General features: G+C 37.7%; 3 protein-coding genes across 3 annotated transcripts; 1 reads left to right on the top strand and 2 right to left on the bottom strand.

The window, feature by feature from the left end:
• Positions 1–1514: 1514 nt before the first annotated feature.
• Positions 1515–2372, bottom strand: LOC130463580 (uncharacterized). Its single transcript, XM_056832749.1, has one exon. It carries the CDS (start codon positions 2370–2372, stop codon positions 1515–1517), a length of 858 nt encoding a protein of 285 aa, XP_056688727.1.
• Positions 2373–3995: 1623 nt separating this feature from the next.
• Positions 3996–7414, top strand: LOC110776314 (uncharacterized). Its single transcript, XM_021980862.2, has 3 exons — positions 3996–4583; positions 5709–5947; positions 6885–7414. The coding sequence occupies exons 1-3, from the start codon at positions 4113–4115 to the stop codon at positions 7129–7131; spliced, it is 957 nt and encodes a 318-aa protein (XP_021836554.1). The 5' UTR covers positions 3996–4112; the 3' UTR covers positions 7132–7414.
• A 619-nt stretch (positions 7415–8033) lies between these two features.
• LOC110776312 (60S ribosomal protein L18-3) lies at positions 8034–10704 on the bottom strand. Its single transcript, XM_021980860.2, has 5 exons — positions 10564–10704; positions 10386–10475; positions 10132–10260; positions 9512–9694; positions 8034–8469 (listed from the first exon to the last, which is right to left on the bottom strand). The coding sequence occupies exons 1-5, from the start codon at positions 10564–10566 to the stop codon at positions 8311–8313; spliced, it is 564 nt and encodes a 187-aa protein (XP_021836552.1). The 5' UTR covers positions 10567–10704; the 3' UTR covers positions 8034–8310.
• Positions 10705–11836: the final 1132 nt, after the last annotated feature.

The raw sequence follows: 11836 nt of genomic DNA, 5'->3' as shown, positions 1-11836 counted from the left end.
ACAAGTCTTTAGGACTCCAAGTGTCGTCCCTCCGTAGATAGTCCACGGCACGTCCGGATCCGCCTTAAGATTGACCAACTAGAATCGCCCTTAAGGTACTAGAAAATTTCGGCAATTTGAGCAAGATGTGTGTTTGAATTTTCTCTCAAAAACTCACTTTGAATACTTTGAAACTTGTGTTATAAATTGTGAGCCCTAGCCTCATATTTATAGCGGTATGGAAAGGGAATCGAAATCCTATTCAGATACAAATTAATTAAACCTAGAATCCTACAAGAACTCTAATTTAATTAATTTATCAAATAGAATTAGGAATTTAATCATTAACCGAACTCTGCATGTTTTAGGAAACGTGCACGAACACAAACACTTGCACACACACGCACGACAGCCACGATGGGCTTCATGCGTGCGCGCGAGCAGCAGCCCGCTCAGCGCCCGCGCGCGCTGTGCGCGCTGTGCGCGCTGTGCGCTGCGCGTGCTGTGCGCGCTGTGCGCGCTGCGCGCTGCGCGCAGCCTGCTGGGCCTGGCCTTGCTGTTTGTGCGGCGCGCTTGGCTTGCTGGGCGATGGCCTGGCTTCGTGCTGGGCCTCGTCCGGCAGGCCTCGTCCGATGCTTATTCGTACGATGCGCTTCCGATTAAATTTTCCGATTCCGGAATTTATTTCCGATACGAACAATATTTAATATTTCCGATTCCGGAATTAATTTCCGTTTCGAACAAATATTTAATATTTCCGTTTCCGGAATTATTTTCCGATTCCGGTAATATTTCCGATTCTGACAATATTTCCGTTTCCGGCAATATTTCCGATTCTGGCAATATTTCCATTTCCGATAATATTTTCCGATACGTACCATGTTTCCGTTTCCGGCAACATCTACGACTTGGATAATATTTATATTTCCGATACGATCCATATTTCCGTTTCCGGCAATATCATCGTTTCCGGAGTATTCATTTCTTGCCTGTGACGATCTTAGCTCCCACTGAAACCAAGATCCGTCGGTTCCGAATATTCATAGATAGAGTATCTAATGCCATTAGATACTTGATCCGTTTACGTACTATTTGTGTGACCCTACGGGTTCAGTCAAGAGTAAGCTGTGGATTAATATCATTAATTCCACTTGAACTGAAGCGGCCTCTAGCTAGGCATTCAGCTCACTTGATCTCACTGAATTATTAACTTGTTAATTAATACTGAACCGCATTTATTAGACTTAACATAGAATGCATACTTGGACCAAGGGCATTATTTCCTTCACTTTCCTTTGCCAAGAACTCCGGCGGTGCTACTATTTCCCATGTAAACATGGTCTCCCTCGGTAGCATCCTCAAATTCCGTCATGATAGCCTTGTTAGCACAAAAGTGTCTTGATGCTCCCGTATCCAAGATCCATTCTACCTTGTTCTCCACCAAATTGGCTTCAACCACCACCGCGGCTATCACCTCATTCTTTTCAACAAGGTTGGCTTGGGAGGCACCATTGGAGTTGCTCTTGTGGCGGTGATCACATTGATAGGCTTTGTGTCCTATCTTTCCACACACATAGCAAGCTCCTTTGGTCTTTTTGAATCTTGTGGTTGTTAGTGAAGTTTCCTTTGGTTGAATGATTTTTCTTCTTCCCTTTGAACCTGTTTTTAGCCATAGGAGCACTAGATTCAACCAAGTTAGCTTTAGAAGAATTCAAAGAAAGGGATTCAAACTTATCCTTGAGGCGATTAGCCTCTTCGGTCCTCATATGACCAATGAGTTCTTGAAGGTTCATGTCCTTCTTCTTGTGCTTCAAAGAATTGCGGTAGTCATTCCATGATGGTGGAAATTTCTCCAAGAGTACATTGGCTTGGAGAGTTTCACACATCTTCATACCTTCACCCAAGATGTCGGTGACGATGTTCTCGTAATCATGGACTTGATCCATGATGGACTTGTCATCCGTCATCTTGAAATTGATCCACTTACCAACAACATACTTTTTCTTACCGGCATCATCGGCTCCATACTTCTTTTGCAAGGTGTCCCAAATGGACTTGCTTGACCGATTGGTGATGAGGAGGTCAAACAAGATTCCATTCACATGATGGAGAATGTGAGCCCGAACAAGTTTGTTGTCTTTCTCCTTCTTCGTCAATGCTTCGGCCGCCTTCTTGACATCTTCCGCCGAAAGGGAGGGATCCGGTGCTACCGCCTTGCTTGCTTCAATTGCTTCAATCACATCCTCATAGAGCACATAATCTATTTCAAGTTGCTCAAAAAAGATCAATAATTTTTGTGACCATCTCTTGTAGTTCTTGCCATCAAGAGGCTCCAACTTAGAGAGGTCGGGAAGGGTCTTGTTCATCATAGAGTTAGCCATAACAATAGACATAATATCTCGTTTTCAAATTGTTGTAGATTAAGAGTTTTCAAGGCTAAAATGAAGAACAAGAAAGTAAGACTTACGGAACTTGTTGTGCCGTGGTAACCAAACCACTGCCTTGAAAACGAGATTCGGTGCAACCGGGGTGCACAATTGTATTCACCGATTCGTTCCCTAAGGTTTACACAACCCTCAACACACAATGGCACTCTTGGGTGTGAGATGGAGTTACCAGAACTTATGCCCAAAAGAGAGGAAGAAAGGGAGATGATAAGGGAATGATCTTTTTGTAAACAAATCAAGAAATGAAGCATGTATTTATAGGATTAGAGGAGAATACAAAACAACCCAAAGAAACCAAAGGACTCAAAAGAATCCAATGGTATTGAATCACCAATTAAATCCATGATAATGAAGGGTTTATAACCCCCATAATCAAGAGAAATAATGGACCAACTTAATCATCATAATCAGAATGATAATTGTCCATAAATCATACATAAAAGGTTATCATAAAAGAGGAATCCAAAGAGAAGATCAAAAACGGACAACACTAAGAGCCGATCTCGAAACCTGCCGGTTTCTCAAAACCGGCCGGTTTTCGGTGCACTTCAAAAAATGCCTTTTAAGTCCGTTTTTCAACTCACGCTCGAAACCTGCCGGTTTTGGAAAACCTGGCAGACAGGTTTTGGGAAAACCTGCCGGTTTTCCAAAACCTGGCAGGCAGGTTTTGAGCGATTTTCCATCTTTAAATTCCAACAGCGCTCTCCAACCTCTTTCAATGATGATCTTATTGTATGTCACTTGGATACATTGGGTGTAAAAATTAGAAACATTGTCCGTACAAGATTTGAACCTCGAATCTCATGTTTCAAACAATAAAAATTTGTCCACCAAGCTAATTTAAATCATATTTCATGTCAGATTTGAACCTCGAATCTCATGTTTCAAACAATAAAAACTTATCCACCAAGCTAATTTAAATCGTATTTCATGTCATCTTTTCCAAACAAACAAATAACAGTAGGAATCAATCACGATATTTTACCCTAGCTAAGCACATGGTTATGATTATCCAGGTAATGAACCCGAGACCAAAATCTAGTTAACAATAAAACCATATCAATATAGGTTTGAAGGGGGGCCGGGGGAATTAGCCATGTTTATGCTAACGATAAATATGGATTAGTAAGCCTCCTTTCTCTATTCCGTCCTTGTACATAAACCTTTGTTCTTAGCTTCTACGTAATCATATATCGACCTTTAAAAGTGATGATAAGCTCATTAATATCCTTTAGAATCTCAGATGGTATTACAATTTAATTCCTCAGCTCTATTTTTAAAAGTTCATCACAATTCCTTGAAAACATTTAATACACATTTTCTATTGTTAATATCTTTATATTACATGATAGTAGAAATTATATTTTAAATATTGTTAAAGTATTAACTAAAACTAATCAAATAAAACCTCACAATTACGAAGTATGGAATGTTGAATGAACCGGATCTAAGTCAACAACATGGACAAAGTTCCTTAAAAATATACGAAGTACTTCGTAGTTCGTACACCATGCAAGTCGACACGTGGTTCATAAAGTAAATCCAAAGTCAAGAATTCAACGTGAAACATCATCTTCCTCGTGTTCTTCCTTTCTTTCTCCTAACAACACAATTCCTAGACCTCAAATAAAATCTGTTACACCACCACACACAAAAAAGCGTCACTAACCAAATAATCGAAAAAAAATGGAGAAAATTTCGCACAGAAAAATCCCAGTTAATGGCATAAACATGCACATAGCAGAAATCGGGGACCCCACAAAAGGAACGATCCTATTCCTGCACGGATTCCCAGAACTCTGGTATTCATGGCGCCACCAACTTCTCTCCGCGGCCGCCGCGGGGTACCACGCCGTTGCACCTGACCTCCGTGGATACGGAGACACCGATGCACCGCCGTGTTCCGCCAGTTACACCTCCTTCCATGTCGTCGGAGATCTTATCTCTCTCCTTGATTTTCTCAAAGTAGAGCAAGTGTTTTTGGTGGGACATGATTGGGGTGCTATTATTGCTTGGCATTTTTCACTATTTCGGCCTGATCGAATCAAGGCGTTGATCAATTTGAGCGTTCCGTTTATGCCGCGGAACCCGAATCGGAGACCGATTGATGGTTTGCGCCTTGCTCTTGGGGATGATTTTTATATGTGTAGATTTCAGGTAGCAATTTTAATGTTTCAATACTATTATTTCTGAATTTTAAGTTTTTTGGATAACAAGTTTTGGTGGGTGCTCGTGATTTTTTGATGTGGACTTATTTAGTTCATTTAATTGGGTTTTTGTTGATTTGGTCAGTACTTTTTGATCATTTATTGAGTTATAGTTATTGTGGAATGACCAGAAGAAGCAAAATCAGTTGATATTTTTGGTAGGTTGTGTAATTAATGATAAGATTTCCAATTTTGAGTGGAAATGAAGTCAACCCAGTTGCTGATTTGTAGTGAAAATATGGAAATTTGGGCTGATAGTAGGAAAAGGTATTGATTGGGTATGTTCTTTTCAATTTGATTACTACTTATAGCAAGCTCATACAGATGACTGTGTTGAAATCAGGACAGCATGGTTTTAATTTACCTCATTTTGCTGATGGTAATCAGGATTATATGTTGCAATATCTATATGAAACCACAAATCAAGCTATGCTTAACAAAAAAAATTGGATGATTTTAGGGATTTTAAGTATCTGATATTCTGATGGCTTGTTAAATTTGATCCGTATGGTTCCGACTAATGAACCAATTAAAAAACGGATTTTTCATGAAATACCCGAGGTTTAACTTTATTCACCAAATACCCTCGTAGTTTTAGGTATTCACTTATACCCCTGAGGTTTCATTTTCTTGCATGACGTTTCACCATGTCTCTCTGTTATCTAAAACTTTCACCATATACCCCTGTTAAAAATATATCCAGTGATTAAAAAGACCCTCAACAGTTATAGAAATATTTTATAAATATTGGCTAAACATCAATGTTTTTTATAAAAAAAAAAAACTAGTCGTTGCTCCACACGGGTATATGGTTAAAGTTTTAGATACCCAATCAAAAATGAACTTCATGGAAACTTATCTCAATGAATGTTGTCTATTCTGCTCAGAAGCTGTTTCTCTTGAGTTTATTGCAATAATAAAGTGCCTCTTCTGGCACCATTTATTAGAATTTACTTTGTTTTTTGAGTACAGCATTTTTCATTACCATATCCTTTTGTGACAGTCTTAGAGGTGTCAAGGATTTGTATTTACATTACAAGGATCCCTGACTGACTGAGTTGATATCATACTGTAGGAACCTGGAGAGATGGAGGAAGAATTTAATAGTATTGACACGGCTAGATTAATGACGCAATTCCTGCTTTCCCGTGATCCAAAGCCTCCTATTATACCTAAAGGAAAATTAGCAGCAAGTGCAGAAAAAGCTATTGATTTACCTCCATGGCTTTCAGAGGATGACATCAACTATTTTGCTAAAAAGTTCAAACAGACAGGCTTTACCGGTGGTCTGAACTACTATCGAGCCATGAATCTGTATGTTTTCTCCTTAGTCTTGGAAGTTTATTAGACTCTTATTGTGTGATCATTGTCCCTTAACTTTCCTGTCATTGCATAAAAAACTTGTTAGGGAGGACCATGTTCGATCCCCGCAACAACAATTGGGAGGGGACCGGAACCTATCCACCCAGAACTCGCCCCGAATCCGGATTAGCCCAAAGGGTGAACCGGATGGTAACACGAAAAAAAAAAAACCATAAATCGCATAAAAGCGTGTTTGAAGTGCTAGCATACACACAATGTCAGGGATACGTTTACTTAGTGCTAGCATACATGTAGTTTCAGGATACGTTTACTTGAAAGCTTCAATGTGAAAATTCCTGTAGTTAGGTCCCAAGTGGTTGGTTGCTCTAGAGACGTAGGATATAGGCTTGTCTTATGGACCATATTATCCATTTGCACTCGTGCATACTCATGAACCCCGCAGAACAAAAGAAAGGGCTTCTTGAATCATTGTCCATTATTTTTATCAGAAAAACGGTGGTACGACCATTCTAGGCCTCCTTTGCTGGAGTCAATAAACTCGATAAGTATAGTTTCGGCATGTTAGTGCTATCCCATTGCCACAGGAAATATGATTTGAATTCCTGGGAATTCAATTGTTCATTCTTATATCTAGCAAAGTTGCAACGGAAAATGTTGTGAATTTATGCATTAGTGGAATTTCGAAATCCAAAAGACCGCAAACCTCCGTGTCAACTCTTCCTTTTTGTTTTACTTAGATTTCAATTTCTTGTTGGATCTTGGTTATTCTTAGTTTGTCTTGAAAGGCCCGGGGCTAGATTGATATGCAGATATCTGTATGTTGCATAGGAAGAATAAGATACTCACTGGGACTTTGTCTCTTGTATTACATATTTACATTTGTACCATTCTTGAATGCTACTAAAATTGGTTTTAATTTATTTGGTAGGACATGGGAGCTGATGGCACCATGGACAGGGATGCAAGTTAAAGTACCAGCAAAGTTCATATTGGGGGAACTGGATGTAACTTACAGTTTTCCGTTTACAAAGGATTACATACATAAAGGTGGGTTCAAAAGAGATGTACCATTATTGGCTGATGTTGTTGTAATGGAAGGAGCTGCTCACTTCATAAACCAAGAAAAGCCAGAAGAAATAAGCAAACATATCCTGGAATTCTTTGAAAAATTCTAATCCTCTCGAGATGCACTTCCCTTGCATATTGCATTTCAACATTCGTACGTACAGGGACGACAGAACACACTCTCTGGTCAATTGTAACGTATGGTGTTGATATGGTGTATCGTATATTTATTACATACTTACATAGTTACATGTACAATGTTCTCCATTATTCAGGATCTCCTCTTTCACAGATACCTCTTTCCCTGCCCTCATATCTGTCATCTCTTGCATTATTTGCAATCAAGTTTTGCTGAATGGCTTTGTTTGTAATGCAATCTTTTTCATTTAACTATTTGAATGGGTATGTTTGTAATGCTATCAAGTTTTGCTGAATGGGTATGTTTGGTTCAAGCTAGACTGTTATACCAATAACCAATAATTAATTACAATATATGAATTACCGGTTATAAGGCTTCACATAATCACATATAGCCCAAAATCCATGCTTTATACTGCGGAGTAGGTTAAAATTGAACAATTCAAAAATCACTTTACTATTAAAGTAAACCACTCCTTTTTTTTTTGTTAATAGTTTAACAATATTAATATTTAAGAACGGATTGATATATTAATATTTAAGAACGGAAAAAGTATATTTTTTGTAAGGGGTATCATTTGTAAGAGAAAAATCAATTGAATATATTTCAATGGGAACTTCAATTGAAATATTAAACAAATCTATTTCGTTTTAATTTCCTGTTGTCAAAATAATAAATTCAGAATAGCACCGATGCCCGGATTCATAAAACTGGCTTCTCTTATTACAAGTCATAGACTTATAACCCAACATTCCACGGCTGAAATTAAGAGCTAACAACAATTAGCCAAAACTTTCCTCTGAAACTATAAAAGCGATTAAGAGCTATCAATAAAAAACACAACTGCGATAAACCATACTTGAAGACTGAGAATACAAATAGAAGAACTTCCTTAAATAAGGGTCATGTTTCAATCGAAATTTTCTTCTAAGCGGCATTCTTAAGCAAAAGCAACACAGATATAGCAATCTCTTCAACAAAATTTACCTCCAAAACTGATGATAACATTAAAGTCGGGGTAAAATCTGCTATAACTAATAATATGCTTTGCTAATATGAAGGAAAACCAACACACAAAACGAAATAGTGTATATCGATTGACAAAAGTCTTAAACAGAGATGAATTAGCTCTTCTATCTTGAAACTTGACTTAATTTCTGTAACCACGGCTGTTACGTCTACCTCTAGCCTTCTCGAACTTCCTGCCAGTAGATCGGACATAAGGCTTGGTGTGACTGCCAGGAACACCAGGAGCTTTGCCAAAGTGCTTGACAGCCTCTCTAGCATTCTTAGGACCCCTAAGCAACACCTGCCGGAATTCCATAGTCAAAAAGTTAAACAATGCCTCACTCATATTGAAGAAAACTACACTTGTATAAATGTCCTCACTAACCAAAATCTCTTAATTCAAATTCAGATCACATTCATCCCTTTTGACACACGTATGTACCAAAAGCATGCAAGCATCATGTTTGCCAAGTTATCACTCATTTGACTCCAAGGCAGGTAAAGGGAAAGAGTGGAGGCAGTAAGCTCTATCATACAGGGCAAGGTAATTCACACAAGAAGCTTGAACAAGAGATTGGAGAACTCAGATATTATATTAAAAAAAATAGTACAGAGAACTTCATTACATTATTGATATCAAGCATCACTTAAGAAGGAATATTGGACGGCAATTTCAGACAAACGCAGGGAAAGGGCAATTTAATGATAATTAAATAACATTAAACATCAGATAATCATCATAAACAGACAAAAAAGTCTAGTTTTGAAATGAATGATAAGGCAATCAGATCAGTCTTGAAGATAATAAGAGGTGTTTTGGCAATATCACAAAATTAGACTTCCATAGATATTTGGACTTTAAGAAAATGATTTTCAATGATCTCACAAAAAGAGGGAGATATAATAGATATTTGGACCTTTTTGGAGTACAGAAGAGACATGTCATGTTTACATACTGTATGCTATGGGCAGCCTTGTTGAAGCAGATAAAATTTAGCTCTACAATTCATAATCTATGATGGAAATAAGCCCACCTCAACATACCCCCTGCATACATAACCACAGATCCTATGCATAATTAACATCTCCTTAGACATACTCAACCCAGCTCCATAGCCACACACAAAATAAACAATACATGCAATTCAACAAATTTCTAATCAACATCAAAATCCAAACAACACAGCGTCAATGCAAAGAAATACAGCTGCAAAAATAGGTATAAACACTAGAGTCCCGAAAATACACATCATAACAATGTAGTAGTACTCAAATGGCAACATCTAAACACAAACATATGCGCAACAAAAATAACAAAATAAATTAGATAAAAGCAATTATACCGTGTTCTGGCCAAGAGGAGCTCTCAAAGCCAACTGATCGAAAGTAAGACACTCGCCACCGGCCTTCTCAATACGAGCCCTGGCGGTTTCAGTGAACCTCAAAGCACAAACCTTGATGGAAGGCACCTCATAAACCCTAATATCATCGGTCACAGTTCCCACCAAAACTGCAGTCTGCTCATCCTACACAACAAACATTTCAATTCAATAACCCCAATCACTTATTGAAAATCCCCATACAGCAACAACAGCAGTAGCCGACGGCTCTAGTAGTAGTTTAAAGTTGCCTCTGGTTACTGTTGCTGGTGCTGGTGCTGGTGCTGGTGCTGGTGCTGGTGCTGGAACTGGGCTCATGTTTTCAGACAGGTCATTGTGGGATTGAAACCGTACTCAGAACCGAATAGGGATCACATTAGTAACCAACTTATCACTCCTACCGCACTTGGGACTTGAATATTACAGGCATAACTAAGTACGTACTACATTTGAGATACATAAAATTGCTTAAACTATGACTTCTTTTATCATGTTTCAAATATATATTTTTCTAGCCGGAATCAAACCCCCGATAATTCAAGCCACGAATAAATAAAACCAATATTTAAAAAGAAAGTTTATACCTTGCCCTCCATATACTTAACAAGTCTGGAGAGGGAAAGAGGGGCTTTGTTAATCTTGCTCATAAAAAGCCTCTTCAAAACCACAGCATTGAAACCGCTACCAGTTCTTCGAACCAAAAAACGGTAAAGCTGCAAAAAAAAAAAAAAACAGATCAACTCACCATTTAAATTCATACATTACATCGAAAAAACTGAAATTTAACACAAAATAAAACTAGGTTTTTGAGAAATTTTCTGGGTATTAAAAATTGTACCTTAACAAGTAGCTTTAGGTAAACATCGTTGGATTTAGGCGCAGTGCGCTTGGTCTTCTTGCTCTTGCCTCCGGCCTTCAAATCAATACCCTGAAACCACAACAACAAGCAAATTGTGATGAGAGAAAGAGGGTGGAAGGTGAAGAAATGGAGTAGACAGAAAGAAAGGGAGAGTTACCATGGTTGCGCAAGGAACTGGTGATCTGGTGTGCGGGAATCGGCAGATGCTAATGGCAAGAGAGAAAAATGAACTAGGGTTTTTGCGCTTTTATATTTGGAAACGGGCTTTGGTGGGTGTTGTAGGGTGGAGATGCTGGTGGTATTTCATTTGGTTTGGGTTGGATCGGATCCAAATTGTTGATGGGTTGTGTGGGTTTGTTGTTAGGGGTTTGAGATAATGGGTGGACTTGGATGGATTTAGGCTTGTAACCTTTTGAATTAGGCCCTAAACCAAATTTTATTAAACTAGAAACCCAAAATAGGTCAAATATGAAAATCATTCAATATATCTTTTTGAAATGATAATATGAAGAATTTTTAGAACAACAAATCCTGTCCTTTTTTGCTTGATTTGGTCGAAAATTATTCGATATACCTTTTTTGAAATATAATAATATGAAGAATTTTCATAATAGCAACCTTATGTTATTACCTATAATGTCGTTGTAACTTGATTTTGGTTTGACACAAACTTTTTCGGGGGTGGATTCTGGAATTTTAAAGTTTTGGTCCAAAATGAATAAAGTTTGTAACGATACAGAGTAGTTCATATATTTGAATCATGCATCTCCTATCTTTAATTTGTGATGCACTTATGACTAACTAAAACTTAGAGAAAAAACACTCACGTAAATGCTTCAATTGATAACCCATATGGCCATATGGCACTCGCTAAGGTAGAAGATAAGAAATATTAAGAGTTGAACATAACTAGCTTTTGAGCACATTCAATTAACGATGAATTATATTGTTAAGTCGTGTTTTAAAGTGTTAATATTGTTGATGGCTTGTGATTTTAGTGGAAACGTATGATTTTATAGAGGTGAAATTTGAAAAAATATATAAATTAGATGGTAAATTAACATCAATACCTAGTATTTAAAAAAGAAAACCAACTTCATTTTAAAGACACGTAAGCAACTCTATTTTGAAGACATGTGCCGGGCACATATTTATCACCATTTAGAAGACACGTGGTGGACACATATTTATCACCATTTAGAAGACACATACCTAATATTTAAAAAATAAAACCATGAAAGCCATGTGTCATTCTCTAAATTTATGTGAATAAATTATTTATTTACCAAACGTTGTTAATTTCACGCTAATGGAAAACATATACTCCTGCCAATGTCTTGCTTCTTCCGCTTCCACTTCTCCCTTCTAAATCAATTCTTCATTTAATACATAATAAATCACCTCATCCTTCCCTTTCCAATTTTAAATTA

The sequence above is a fragment of the Spinacia oleracea genome, chromosome 6 (assembly GCF_020520425.1).
Source record: "Spinacia oleracea cultivar Varoflay chromosome 6, BTI_SOV_V1, whole genome shotgun sequence".
Classification (NCBI taxonomy): domain Eukaryota; kingdom Viridiplantae; phylum Streptophyta; class Magnoliopsida; order Caryophyllales; family Amaranthaceae; genus Spinacia; species Spinacia oleracea.
The sequence above is the reverse complement of the archived record's forward strand: the minus strand, read 5'-3'. Positions and strand labels throughout refer to the sequence as shown.